Source organism: Camelus bactrianus, chromosome 9 (assembly GCF_048773025.1).
Source record: "Camelus bactrianus isolate YW-2024 breed Bactrian camel chromosome 9, ASM4877302v1, whole genome shotgun sequence".
Classification (NCBI taxonomy): Eukaryota; Metazoa; Chordata; class Mammalia; order Artiodactyla; family Camelidae; genus Camelus; species Camelus bactrianus.
Window position 1 is genome coordinate 3,302,345 of NC_133547.1, and position 14,171 is coordinate 3,316,515.

Below are 14,171 nucleotides of genomic sequence, written 5' to 3' on the forward strand. Positions count from 1 at the left end.
CAAGTTTTGAAGCATGCAAAGGCATGAAAGCGATGAAAAAGGGATGAAAGGATTAACCCGATGTCTCGCGACGGTCCCAGCACAGATCGCAGGAGACCCGCGAGGCCGCTGCAGCGCTGGCTGCCTCGTGAACTTGCCTTTGGTCACACCTGCGTTTGAGTGTGGTTGCTATTTACAGTTGATGTTGTTTAATACTCTTTCTGCATGTTTTAGCCTTCTCAATACATAATTCAAAAACCACAGAGATGCACGCATGCAACTTCAGCATACGGCAGCGGGGGGTCATCATCATGGACGTGACAGCAGGAAACTGCCCGGGACGGCAGAGGGTCTGAGACCTCGACCCAGGCTCAGGTCTGGAGACAATCCAGTGACCTGGCTGGACCTTTAGTACCAACGGCCTGGGCTTGCTGGGGTGCACTTCTGACCTTTACGCTCTCACAGGAAGGGTCAGAGGTCAAGCACTTCACCTCGGTGGTCTGCTACTGCGTGCTGGTACCGAGACCCACGGGTTACTCTCTGGGAACTCTGAGAAAAATCCTTCAACTGAGTATTTCACATTCGAGACTCATTAAACTGGGATGGCAGGGTCGCTACCCTTAGAAACCTGCTGCTCCGTGTACACGGGTGATGTATCCACAATGCCGACCCTGACACCGGTTGTCACGCCCCTGTTCAGTGGTGGAGGGATCTGCACTCGCTGGACACATGCGTCTGGTATCTGGCCGGCCAAGTCCTACTGCAGACATCTGGTGGTTTGGTCTCCATACTGCCTTGGGTGACCGAGTGCAGAGCGGGTGTGGTGGTCAGAAAGCTCATGAAATACGCACAGAATAAAATGGAAATCAAGGAAGCCAGTCTGTCCCCCAGCAACCTGGAGATCCTCAGTGCTTTGGAAACGTGGTGTGTGTGGGAAAGAACAGACCAGTTGATGATCAAACAGCATTTTGATGGAAAACTGAATCCATTGCTTTCCTAACCCCCAGAAGACAACCTTAAAACGTGGAGTACTTTTTTAAAAATATGTGGAAGTTCTAGAGCAAATTCACACATTGTCTTTCAGGCAATCCTAGCTTAACATCTTCTTGATCATCTTGTCAACCTAACCTGTCACTGCGCACACAATGAGCACCTTGTAAATGAAGGAAAACAATGTTAAAACACAGAATTTCCCTGTTCAAGGGCCAACAGCCTTTCAACTAAAGGAATTTAAAATAGTCTGTGCTCCATCATCAAACATTCTACAAATAAAAAAGGCTGGGGAGGGTGTGGCGAGAAGGGACCCCTCCTGCACTGTTGATGGGAATATAATTTGGTGCAGCCACTATGAAGAACAGCATGGAGAGTCCTTAGAAAACTAAAAATAGTTACCATACGACCCAGCAGTCCCACTGCCGGGCAACTGTCCAGAGGGAACCTTACTTCAAAAAGTTACCTGCACCCCAGTGTCCACAGCAGCACTATTTACAGTAGTCAGGACATGGGAGCAGCCTAAAGCCCACAGACACACGGATGGATAAAAACGATGTGGCATATACACACACACACAGACACACACATGCACACACATGCACACACATGTACACACACACATATACAAACACACACGTACACACACATACACATAGACACACACATACAATCACACGTACACACATACACACACATATATACAAACACACATGTACACACACATACACACACATACACAGACACATGTACACACATACACACATGTACACACATATATACATACACACATATGGACACATACATATACACAGAGACACACACACACACACACACACACTGAAATACTTCTCAGCCATAAAAGGAATGAACAATGCCATGTGCAGCTACAGGGATGTTTGTAGAGATGATCATACTAAGCACGTCGGACAGAGAAAGATAAATCTCATATGATGTCACTTATATGTGGAACCTTTAAAAAATACTACAAAGGAACTTACTTACAAAACAGAAAACAAACTTACGGTTCCCAAAGGGGAAACGTAAGGGAGGGATAAATGGGAGTTTGTTTATTTATCACCAGGGACACACTGTTACATACAAAACAGATAAACAACAAGGCCCTACTCTGGAGCACAGGGAGCTGTATTCAGTATCTTATGATAATCTCTAATGGAAAAGAACCTGAAAAAGAATATATACACATGTGTGTGTATATATATATCTGAATTACTTTGTTGTACACTTGAAACTAAGACAACATTGTGCATCAAATATATTTCAATAAAAATAAATAAATAAAATGGCGTGTGCAGCAGCGAGCCTCAGTGCGCTCTGACGCTCGCACGCTGGGCGTGGGATGGTCAGCCGAGACTAGAAGGTCCCGTCTTCCGTGGGGCCCAGTGCAGTTAAAGAATGGTTTTGAATCAAGCCCAGAATGCATTCTACTCTGAGACAAATTTCCTTTCAGTGCCACTTGACTGACAGTCTGAAGACAGGAGTGAGGACGCCACGCAGACGGGGGAGAAAGCCAGAGACTGGGACGGGCTCGGAGCGCCCCGGCTGCAGGGAGAGTTGTCCACACAGAGAGGCCTCCACAGGCTGGCATTCTGGGGTTCCCCGTGGCACAGTAAACTGGGGCTGACGCTGTTCCACTCAAGGTCCTGGGCCCCGCGTATGGGAGCCACAGGGGCATCCTTGAGGGGGGCACTGTCCAGGTGATTTTCAGACCCACAGAGCTGCCAGCCAGAGCTGGCAGGAAATCAGCAGGTCACCCAGAGACATACAAACAGCGGCTAACTTCATGGGCCGGAAAGCCTAGATTCAGGGGGTTCAATGCGGCTTCTGCTACCTTGCCTCCAGCCCACCTGAAGGCCTCCAGGGTCTGAAGACAACTAACTTCACATCCGCGTCAGTCCCCGCTTCCTCACTCCCCGCCCATCCTGAGCTTCAGCTCTGAGGTTAGAAGGTCCTCTCACCCTTTTAAGGAGGTCAGCGCTGAACAGTGGTTAGTCACCTCCTACATCAGGCCACCAGTCCCGATCACGTCAGGCCACACCTATTAGAAGTGCTGGGACTCTGGCTGCACGTGGAGCCTGGACGTACTTCTCACGTCAGCTGTCTAACAAAGGAACCCACGGCCGGCGTGTGACATCCGCTGCCCGAGGGAGGAGGCGAAAGAAACGGCCCTCGCTGCTCCCTGCACCTTTCTGCACCTGCTCGGGGACCGCAGAGCTCAGAGGAGAGGGGCCTGGAGTGGAGGTGGCTGTGGTACAGGAGGAGACACGCAAGAATGCTCTGGAAGGCCAAAGAAAGACGGGCAACAACCAAAGGGCCTCCGGCCCTAGATGTCAACTGGTTCCATCAGCTCTTAAGGAAACTTCCAGAAATCCTGGCCTCGGAGAAAGAATTTATTCCTACTGTGTTTTCCGCCTGTTGTGTGCTTTTAGATTCTCATTTTGTAGTGTCATGGGCTCTCCAAATTACACATATCTTTACAATTCTTGCATTTACACAAAATTAACATTGTTCTCTATGGGTTAGGAGATCAAGGGAGTTGCCCCCCCCCCCCCGCCCCCAGAAGGAGGGGTGGGATGTTATGATTTAGAATGGACCAGAGCCAGTCTGTCTGGTTTTGCTTTTACTGAGCTTTGGCAGTGCAGGACCCTGCCCTCACACGCATGGCGGTTGTCCTGCTCCGACAGGGCGCTGAGAGGAAAGCAGCGCGGGAAGGCGGGCCGAGCCAGCTCTCTGGAGGCCGGGACCCCGGGAGAACGGGCGTGCGCGGACCTCGGGGAGCCGGGCCGACACGGGCGCGGTGGGAGTGGGCGTCGCGGGGGGAGGCGGACCGGGAAGCCCGAGAGACTCCAGGACGAGGGTCACTCAGCAGGAAAGAAATCGGTTAAGTAGTTGCTATGAAAGCCATTTACGTGAACCAACCGCTTTCAGAGGCGCAAGCGAGTCCCCACCTGCGCTCGAATATCGACAGTGACAAGAGAGCAACCTGGCGGAATGAATGTAGCGAGAAACGTGCAAAACCCAACCCCTGCGAGCGCACCCCTCAGACGTTTCCGGACGCTGCGAAACGTAGATCTGAGCGCGTCGAGGCCTGCCGTGTCCGTGGGCGGCGCTTGGGCTCAGCCTCGTGAGCGCGGCAGCCCTCCCGAGGCGGCGCTGTGGGCGCACGTCCGTCCTCGGAGTCCACCCACAGCTCTTCTCCTTGGACTAGACGAGTTGACACGAGCTCCCCACGGAGAAATAAGACGTGAGCCTAGTAGGGAGACCCCGCAGGAGCAGAGCTGTGCGGGCGGCGGGGACCAGCGCGCCCTGAGCCCTCGGGGGCCCGGGGAGACGGAGCCCGCGCGCGGCTGCTGAGCGCGGCGGGAGAAGCGCGAGGACCGGCCGCGCTTCGCAGGCGGCTCCGGGCGGTGCGCGTCGCGGACCCTGTGACTCACCTGCGAACGGACGCTCCTGGGAGCGGGGAGGCGGCGGCCACCGCGCAGGCTCAGCAGCTGCTGAAATTGTTCAGTGGAAGTTTCACGAGGAACATGCTACGCGCACGCGCTCCGAGTTCTCCCCACAAACCGATGCCGAGTCACAAAGGGCAAATAACAGCTTTACCGTGCAGAACCCCGGGCCCGCCGAGTCAGCCCAGATCCGGAAAGCCCAGGTCCCCAGCGAGGAGGAACAGGGACGGTGTGGCCGGAGAGGCATCCGCCCCAAATAACTGGGAAGCGGTTTGGGCAAACCTTCTCACAGGAAGCAGAGCAGCACCTTCCCCACATGTCAGTCTCCGCTGCCGTCCCACAGAAGATGTGTGACTTCTGCTTTTTCAGAAAACAGTTCCTGCCTGTCATGAACCCCGGTTCTGTGCTCCACACTTTGTCCAAATGTGCCAACAAGTGAAGAGAGCCCGATGCTGGGTTTAGAGCTGGACGGTCAGAAGATTCACGATTTACGTTGTGGTCCAGCTTCTGGCACTTGGTGAGAAGTCCATGGGGATGGACGGGAAGGCACGGTGTTCTGACACCTGCCAACAAGTCTGCCTACTGTTTGTCAGCATTAGCATTTATACTCAGTTATTTTAGAAGAGCTGCAGGTAAAGTAAACTAACAACACGAAAAAGAGGTTACCTACTGCAAGCTCAGCCCCTCTCCCAGACGTCAGCGGTTTGTGTCCGTCTCCAGACCCTCCCGGGTCACAGAAGCCTGCTTGGATTAATGACAGTTACGAGCGCAGGAACGGAGCCCCTGGGCGCCTTCCTTACAGCCTTGGTCACGCTGGTGATGAGAGCGGGGCCCGGGGGGGATGAGGGGGGGACTCCGGGGAGACAGAGAGCAGGACGCACCAGGAGGGAAGGTTTGCCCAAACCGCTTCCCAGTTATTTGGGGCGGATGCCCCTCCGGCCACACCGTCCCTGTTCCTCCTCGCTGGGGACCTGGGCTCCGGACTGGGCTGACTCGGCGGGCCCGGGGTTCTGCACGGTAAAGCTGTTATTTGCCCTTTGTGACTCGGCATCGGTTTGTGGGGAGAACTCGGAGCGCGTGCGCGTAGCATGTTCCTCATGAAACTTCCGCTGAACAATTTCAGCAGCTGCTGAGCCTGCGCGGTGGCCGCCGCCTCCCCGCTCCCAGGAGCGTCCGTTCGCAGGTGAGTCACAGGGTCTGTGACATGCACTGCCTGATGACAAGCTAACCAATAATGGATATTAGTCTTCTCAGTGGCATGTTATCAATTTATTAATATATAGTTAAAATAAGCAATAATCAACTAAGCAGTTACACCTTATTAAAATGTAATTTTCATTATGCAAGTGTGCATTTATTGTGTTCTACGAACTGGAATGCAGTCTAAGAAGTGCTGATGACTTGACAGTGAGAAGATGTGGCTTATAATTTCATGGGCCCTTTTATTTGCTTCACTACTTTGTTTATTCTACCGAATCATGATGACAAATTGTGAAATATACTCCCTTCCCTATCAGGGACAATTTGTTTAGACATTGAATACGCAGGTAGCATAAACCTGGTCTGAAATGCAGAACGAGCCACTTCCTTGAAGGTCCTGCATACAAGGTGGGAAGACTCTGCTGGGGTCTGCAGGTGAGGCCTTGGGGAGGTGGGAGCTTAGGAGTGAATCAAGGCTGAGACGGGAGTGGCGACTCACCACCACACCTGAAACAGAGGAGGAATTCCTTATGAGAGAATTGGGGATGAGGTGTTCCTCTCAACATGGCCATTTATCCAGGGAGGAGAGAGAGCCATAAACTGTGTACATTTCTGCAGAGAACGATCCTGCTTTTGTGAAACAGCTCCTGAGTTGTTACTGGCGATGAGGAAAAATAATGAATTTCTCTATAGCAGGACAGTCGAACTAAGTCAAAATCAAAACACGTATAACATGCCCCCAATGCGTCCCCGTACAGACCTCCTCAGGGCAGCGAGAGGTAATCAACCTCTGGGGAAAATGGTCCCTTTCTTCTGACACCAGCATTGTAAGTCTTAAGATTAGTATTTCTTTCTCCTCCTGCACAGAGCATCACAGGGACCTAAAGGCTCACTCTGTAAATGCATCAACATCTCTCATACATTTTAGGTATAACGTTAACCTGTCAATAAGATACATGATTCTTTGTATCAAAAATGTGTCAAACTGCATCCCATGGCACAGTTCTCAGAATTTCTGACAGTCTGTCTCCCAGGTTACAATCCCAAGTTTGTCTCAAATAAAATTCTATTTCTTTCTTCTTAGCTTGATAACTGAATTTTCGTTGACACAGGCTTCAGTGCAGACTGAATGCTTGGCCACAGCAAAGTCTCTACATGGCATGAGATGCCCATCATGGCCCAGGAGCCGGCTGCCCACCCAGCCTGACACAGGTCTCCCCAGCAGCACCCCGTCTTCAGATGGAAGTGGTTTATATGTGATGTGGTCAACAAGTTCCTGAAGGCAAGCAGTAAGCACAATAATGACCCCGTAAATACGTGCACATCCAATCCTCGGAATCTGAGAACGTGTCACCTCGCATGGCAAAGGGACTTCGCAGATATGAGTAAGTTGAGGCTCTGGAGACGGGGAGACACCCTAGTTTATCCAGGGGGTGTCTTGTGTCACCACCTTATGAGGCAAAGAGGGAGGCAGAGGAGTCAGAGCCAAAGAGCACGTACGTTGAAAGCAGCGGTTAGAGAGATGTGTTCTGAAGACGGGGGTTGGGGGGAGAAGCCACGGGACACGGCAGCCTGTGGAAGTTTGAAAGGCAAGGGAACAGATTCCTCCCCGAAGCCCTCAGGAGGAACACAGCCTGAAAGCAAGTCGATTTTAATCCAGGGGTTTCCAGCTTGGACTTCTGCCATCCAGAACTGCAAGGTAGTAACTCTGGGTGGCTTTACCCCACCGGCCGGCGGTACTGGCACAACAGAAACAGGAAACAAGACAGATTTTTTTCCCCTAATCTGAGCTCTGCAAGCGCAGGGTTTGAATCTGTCGTGTCCGGGGATGTCCCTCCAGGCAGACGGCAAACTCCCAGTAAGTATGTGTTGATGCTTGGATGTAAAAGGGCTTCAGGCCAGGAAGGCAGCAGCTGATGGGTCAAGCGAGGCTTCAGATGTGGTCAGAACATGTGCAGAGGCCTGCTGCCCACCCCAGCCCTGAGGAGAGGAGGGCTTGGCTCCCGGGGAGGGGCAGTTCCCCTTCCCGTGGGGCTGCTGACGTGACAGCCCATGACGGGAAAACCAGCCTCCCTGCGGACACACCCTGTGGGTCTCCGTGCTGAGGGCACCGTGTCTCCTCCATCTGCACAGCCTGGACCACAGGGAGGAGGCGCCATGACCCCCACCCTCACGGCCCTGCTCTGTCTCGGTGAGATTGAGGAGGGGAGTGCGGTCCTGGTCTGGGAGGGACCCTCCCACAGCCAGGCCTGCTCTGTCAGGAGACCCCAGGGCTCAGGGCGCTAGGGGGAGGGGAGGTTCTGCTCAGGGTTCAGGGTGAATCTCTCACAGGGACCTCTCTTCCAGGGCTGAGTGTGGGCGTGAGGACCCAGGTGCAGGCAGGTGAGTCTGTGCCCAGGTGTCCCCGCTCCCCCCTCCTCATTGTGGGGACGGGGCAGCCCCTCCCCGGGCAATGGGGATGGGGAACAGCAGCTCTGGGCTGAAGGAAGGGGAGGCTGTGGGGTGTGGGGCTGAGAGCTGGGGGATGGGGGTGGGAATGTCTTGTGACCCCAGCCTCTGATTTCCTTCCAGGGACCCTCCCCAAACCCACCATCTGGGCTGAGCCAGGCTCTGTGATCCCCTGGGGGAGGCCCGTGACCATCTGGTGTCAGGGGACCCTGGGGGCCCAGGAGTTCCGTCTACATAAAGAGGGAAGCCTAGCCCGCTGGGACACACAGCGCCCACTGGAGCCCGGGGACAAGGCCACGTTCTCCATCTCATACATGACAGAGCACAACACAGGGAGATACCGCTGTTACTATCACAGCCTCACCGGCAGGTCACAGGACAGTGATGCCCTGGTGCTGCGGATGTCAGGTGAGGAGCTAGCGGGTCAGTGAGGGACCCAGACTCTGCACAGGCCCTGCTGGGGGAGCCCCAGGGGTGATGCTGGATCAGGGGGGTGGGGTCCCCAGGGAGGGACAGACAGGGAGAGACAGGGGGTGGGCAGGAGATGCGGGTCCTCAGAGAGGCCCTGCTAAGTCTTAGCTCAGAACCAGGTGGGCCAGCAGCCCCTCACCCCTTCCTCTCTCTAGGATGGCTGCGTGGCATCCCCTCCCTCTCGGTGCAGCCGGGCTCCATGGTGGCGTCAGGACAGAGTGTGACCCTGCTGTGTCAGTCAAGGATCTCCATGGACACCTTCCTTCTGTTCAAGGAGGGGGCAGCCCATCCCCCGCTGCGTCTTAGATCAAAGTTCCAAGGTGGGCAGTACCGGGCCGAGTTCTCCCTGAGTCCTGTGACCGCAGCCCACGGGGGGACCTACAGGTGCTACAGCTCACTCAACACCTCCCCCTACCTGCTGTCACAGCCCAGTGACCCCCTGAAGCTCCCGGTCTCAGGTGAGGGGCTCCAGCCTTGTCCTCTCTGTGTGCTGATGGTCAGCTCTGAAGGAGACCCCCTTTCGAGGATGGGAGTGAGGGGGGCTCCAAAGGAGGGTCAACCCAAGAGGGATTCGCCCTTCAGAGGGACGGAGGGGAACAGGGCCTTCCCACCCTGCCCTTCCCACGTCCCTGTCACCAGGCCTCAGGTGGGAGGAGGGAGGAAGCCGGGGCGGCCCCAGGGCAGGTACAGCAGAAGAGTGTGAGCAGAGATGGGGTCCCTGGGGAAGCTCCAGCCCCTCACTCAAGGACAGTCCTTTTACCCAGGATCCTCTGGGAACCCCCAGCCCCACCCAAGGGCACAACTGCACACTGGAGAGTCCCTGGGCTCTGCCCAGTGAGTGGACACCTCACTCCAGGCCTGTCTCTTGAGGTCCTCACTGATCTGACTCCTGCTCTCAGTCTCAGCACAGCTTGTGTCCCCGGGGTGGGGGGCTGGGAGCCGGGCAGAGATGCGGGGGGACCACAAGGCTCCAGGGGCTCTCAGGCCGGGTGGATGAAGGGTGGGGGTCATGGAGAGGGAGATGTTGGGTCCACCCTGGGGGAGGAGCAGCAGGGCTGACGTGGGGAGGAGCACCCCCCTGCCCCTCACCCCTGTCCTGACCCCCACGAGGCCCTGAGAACCGGCTCCTCCCTCCCATGGAGTCAGGCCCGCAGACACGTAAGTGAGGGTCTCCGTGGGAGGTGGTGGTGGGTACTTGGGGGGCAGGGCTGAGTGATGCCCTCAGTTCAGGCACCTCTGGAGATGCAGAGTTGGAGACCCCCTTCCCCAGCCTGGGCCTCAGTTTCCCCATGTGTAAAAGGTGAGATCTGGCCCAGGGCTTATATTTCCTTCAGTTCTCACTTCTGGCTGTGATCCCCCGGGAGAGGCGGCCTCACAGGGAGGCCCCAGGACGTGACCTGATGGGTCTGTCCCCTCTGCAGCGGTGATGCTGACACTGTCCTGGGGGGAGAGGAACGGGCAGGACAGTGGTCTGGGGCGTCCAGCCCTTTCCCTTCAGCTCAGGGAGCTCAGCCCGAGGGGAAGGAGCACGGGCTGGAGTCAGACCCCGGGTCCAGTCCCAGCTCTGCTGCTCCTGCCATGGCAACCGGGCAGGTGGCTTCTGAGTCTCAGGTTCATGGTCTGTGGGCTCCCTGGTCCCACCGTGCTCACAGGCTGCTGTGACATGAGGTGAAATGATGGCCTGGGTTTCCCAGAGCTCAGGAGGGCAGACCCCAGCTCAGCACAGACCTTCCCAGGGGCGTCAGGGCCCCATAGGGTGGGTCAGACCCTGGGTGGGGAAGCAGAGTCCACCCCCCAGCCTGCCCTCCCCCAGTCCCTGCTGCAGCGAGGGAGGGGAGGGTAACAAGGAAGGACCCTCAGCTCCTGATGAGACTCTCCAGGCCCCCCCACTGATGAGGAGTCCTCAGAAATGAAGCTGGTGTCCGCCTGGGGGGCAGCACAAGGGGGGTTCACGGGGCCCCAGTCTTGGGATCCAGCCAGCGCTGCCACACCCAGGCTGGGTGGCCCATGTCTTGTGACTCTCCTCTCTGTGCCTCAGTTTCCTCGTCTGCACAGGAGTGGGGTGGGGGTGATGATGATGGGGGATGGGGAGGGGTTGCATGATTGTCCTGAGGGTTAGAGATGATTGCATGGACTACAGACATCCCACACGTCTGGGACACAGTACATGCTGAATTAAATGGCACTGTTGGCTCATTCATGATGTCCCCCAGGAGGTGCCCCAGGTCTCAGGTGGTACGTGAACGTTCCGATCACAGGCTCAGTGGCCTTCGTCGTCATCGTCCTCCTCCTCCTCCTCCTCATCCGCTATCTGTGTCAGGAAAGACGCAGGAAGTCAGGTGAGTAGGGAACGGGGGGACCCTGGCCACTGGAGGAGGTGGGCTTATGGCACCAGCCAAAGGAGAACCAGAGGTGGGCAAGGTCAGCTTAGAAAATTGGTTTTTCCACAGTATGGAGTTTTCTCAAAAACTAAAAATAGAACTACCGTATGATACAGCAATTCCACTGCTGGTATGTATCTGAAGAAAAGGAAAACACTAATTTAAAAAGAAGCTTACACTCCAATATTCATATAACCCATAGCCAACGTATGTGAGCAACCCAAGTGGCCACCAGCAGATCAATGGATAAAGAAGATGTGGTGTCCATGTATTCAATGGAATATTACTCAGCCGTAAAAAGAATGAACTTCTGCCACTTGCAACAACGTGCATGGACCTAGACAATGTTATGCTTAGTGAAATAAGTCAGAGAAAAACAAGTGCTCTATGTTATCACTTATTGTGGAATCTATAAAATAATACAAATTAATGTTTATGCAGAACAGTAATTGACTCACACATATAGAAAACTAGTGGTTGCCAGTGGGGAGAGGGAAGGGGGCCAGATTAGGGGTGTGGGATTAGCAGATGCAAGCTGCTATGTATGAAACAGATAAGCAACAAAGATACACTGTGTCAAATAGGGAATTACAGCCATTATTTGGTTTAGATGGAGTATAATCTATAAAAATACCGGATCACTATGCTTATACACCTGAAACTAATATAATCCTGTAAATGAGCTATATACTCCATTAAAAAAAATTAGAGTCTCAGATCTGAAAATCTAGGAAGAAAACACCTAATGTCAGCTCACATGCACAAATGTACGGTGTTTCCATCTTTTTCAATCTCATGAAACACTGAAACATATATGCCCCTTCTGGGTGCAGGCGGGGGCTCCACCCCTGAGAGATCTCAGGGAATGAGGGCAAGTGTCACACCCTCTGTTCTGCCCCAGCAGATGCCGCCGAGAACGACACACAGCCTGCGGAGGGGGTGCAGCTGGACCATCAGGTGAGACCCCTGCTCCCGTCCAGGCCACCAGAGGCCTTCTTGTTGCCAAACTTAGTCCCACGGACACTCCTCTGTCTTCACATCCCAGCTCCCAGCGGCTCCCACACTGACCTCTCCTGGGCTGCCTGGTCATGTTCTGCTCTGACTCCACCCCTCCACTTTCCTCGTGACCTCATGGCCCCTCCTTCGGGGTCCCCTCTCCTGGCTCCTCGTCCTCTGTCTGACCTTCTGCTGTTGGAGCGTAGCCCCACGTCTCAAGAGGATGCATGAATAAGTGCACCTCCCCAGGTCCCCTAGGCTCTCCTTCATTCATTCACCCAGCAAAGGTGCACAGGGCGAGCAGCAGCCCCCCAGCTCCCTGGCGGTGCTGCCGGTGCAGCCGTGAGCACACTGTGTCCACACTCCTCGAGCTCACCTGGTGGGTGAGAGAGACTATATGCAAATTAGCAGGTAGTGTCCTAGAATGCAAGGTCCTGATAGGGAAAGTAAAGCAAGAGAAAGGGACAGAGAGCATGGGGGGCAGGGCAGTAAGTGCAAAGGTCCTGAGGCAGGGACATGCTTTTGCAGGAACATGGGCTGTGTGGCTGGAGCCAAATCAGCAAGAGATAACATGTTAATACAGAAATCAGAACCGTAGAGAGCAGCCAGAGACACCAAGGTGTCAGGAAGCCCCTGGAGATTCTGTCAGGAAAGTGACCTGATCTCATTTAAGGTTTTAAAGCATCACTCTGGCAACAGAGTGGAGAACTCACTGGAGGAGATCACAGTGGGTCCAGGAGGTGCTGCTCCTGTCTCACTGTCTCCCTCCAGCAGAACAGGCAGGATGGAGGCCCCCGGGATGGGACGTACCCTCAGGGAGGGACATACACCCAGGTGAACCACTCAAGATCAAGACTAAGGTGAGGAGTCACCAACTGTCTTTCTCCCCTGTCCGGGGGACTGCTGGACACAAAGGACAGACAAGCAGAAGAGTACAGTCAGAGGGACAGTCAAGTGGGTCCCATCCTCTCCAGCCCTCTGGCTCCCCCCCCCAACCCAACCACACACCTTCCCTCTCTCCCCCTACTGCAGGCTGCCCCATCTACATGCCCCCAGGATGTGACCCACTCGACTCTCAGATGGGAGACGATTGCAGCCCCTCCATCCCGGTCGGGGGAGCCCCCGGCAGAGCCCACCTTGTACGCCACACTTGCCATCCACTAGTCCAGGGGACCCAGAGCCCGCGCTCCAGGTGGGGGACTGCAGGGACGCCGGAAGGCGCAGGACCTGCCCGCAGTGGACACCACCTGATGGCCACCAGCCGACCTGGACTCCTAACACAGACCGCAGGAGCCCCTGGGGCCCTTTGGGAGTCACCTGATTCTACCATCAAACATAGTTAATACCTTTACATGGTGGAAATAATTCAAAAGACTTCTCCGTTATCAATGTGCGAATTAAAAATCAAAACTAAAGTGAGATGATGTGTCCAATGAATGATGACATAAATATCACACGTCCCACCTGTCGGTCAAGGAAGCTAAGAACCAGGAATGAATACATCAGGAAAGCCTTTTTAAGATCAATGACCTAATGTATCATGACACAAATTTAGGGAAAGAACAGCAAGTTATTCTAAATGAAGGTAGAAGGAGCGGATTCATAATGACAAGAGTAGCTAATAACGAAGACAGACAGAAAGTAGAGAGAAATCAGTTAAAGCAAAACAATTCATTCTTGGAAACTTTAATGATGTTTATAAACGCTAAGCACAATGGCCAAGGGAAAGGCCAGACGGCGCACGTTCACTGTGTCAGGAAAGACGCTGCAGGCAGCGCCACCACCCGGAGACTTGTGAAGACAGTAACAGAACATAGAAACCATGTGATGCCCAGTGTGCAGAGCATGTAGATGAAATGGGCATCTTTAAATGTACAATGTACTAAACGGACGTAAGAATAAATGGAAAATCTGTCATCATTTTATACGTCCAGTAAATACATTGACTCTAGCCCATAATTGCCCCACAACTGAGCTACGTAGAATCTTAAGAAGTCAAACTGTGAGAAAGAGAGATTAGAAAGGTGGTTACCAGGGTTGCAGCAAGCGGGGAGGGGAGGTGTTGGTCAGAGGGTACAAAGTTCCAGTTACGAAACAAGTAAGGTCGGGGACCTAATGTACAGCCTGGTGATTAGAGCTGACAGCACTGTATCCTATTCTTGAGCGTCGTGAAGAGAGTGGACGCTAAATGTTCTCACCACAAAAAAGAAATGGCAACTATGTGACGGGATGGAGGTGT

The 14,171-nt window shown here is 54.1% G+C and overlaps 1 protein-coding gene across 4 annotated transcripts; it reads left to right on the top strand.

Annotated features, from left to right (window-relative positions):
* The first annotated feature begins 892 nt into the window (after nucleotides 1–892).
* On the top strand, nucleotides 893–13,351 carry LOC105074336 (leukocyte immunoglobulin-like receptor subfamily B member 4). 4 transcript variants are annotated; one of them, XM_074369114.1, is made up of 9 exons: nucleotides 893–4,234; nucleotides 6,749–7,021; nucleotides 7,297–7,494; nucleotides 7,983–8,018; nucleotides 8,208–8,492; nucleotides 8,711–9,013; nucleotides 10,769–10,894; nucleotides 11,841–11,893; nucleotides 12,965–13,351. In XM_074369114.1, exons 2-9 carry the CDS (start codon nucleotides 7,018–7,020, stop codon nucleotides 13,094–13,096), a joined length of 1,137 nt encoding a protein of 378 aa, XP_074225215.1. In that variant the 5' UTR covers nucleotides 893–4,234; nucleotides 6,749–7,017; the 3' UTR covers nucleotides 13,097–13,351. The 4 variants fall into 4 exon arrangements, with proteins under 4 accessions (XP_074225215.1, XP_074225214.1, XP_010960170.2 ...); XM_074369113.1 differs by lacking the exon at nucleotides 893–4,234 and having other exon boundaries at nucleotides 6,588–7,021; XM_010961868.3 differs by lacking the exons at nucleotides 893–4,234; nucleotides 6,749–7,021 and adding an exon at nucleotides 7,770–7,827 and having other exon boundaries at nucleotides 7,337–7,494.
* The last annotated feature ends 820 nt before the right edge of the window (nucleotides 13,352–14,171 follow it).

Coding starts and splice junctions, on each gene's coding strand:
- LOC105074336 (XM_074369114.1), top strand. Junction 8,019..8,207: donor GAGGACCCAGGTGCAGGCAG/GTGAGTCTGTGC, acceptor ATTTCCTTCCAG/GGACCCTCCCCAAACCCACC. Junction 9,014..10,768: donor CCTGAAGCTCCCGGTCTCAG/GTGAGGGGCTCC, acceptor GATGTCCCCCAG/GAGGTGCCCCAGGTCTCAGG.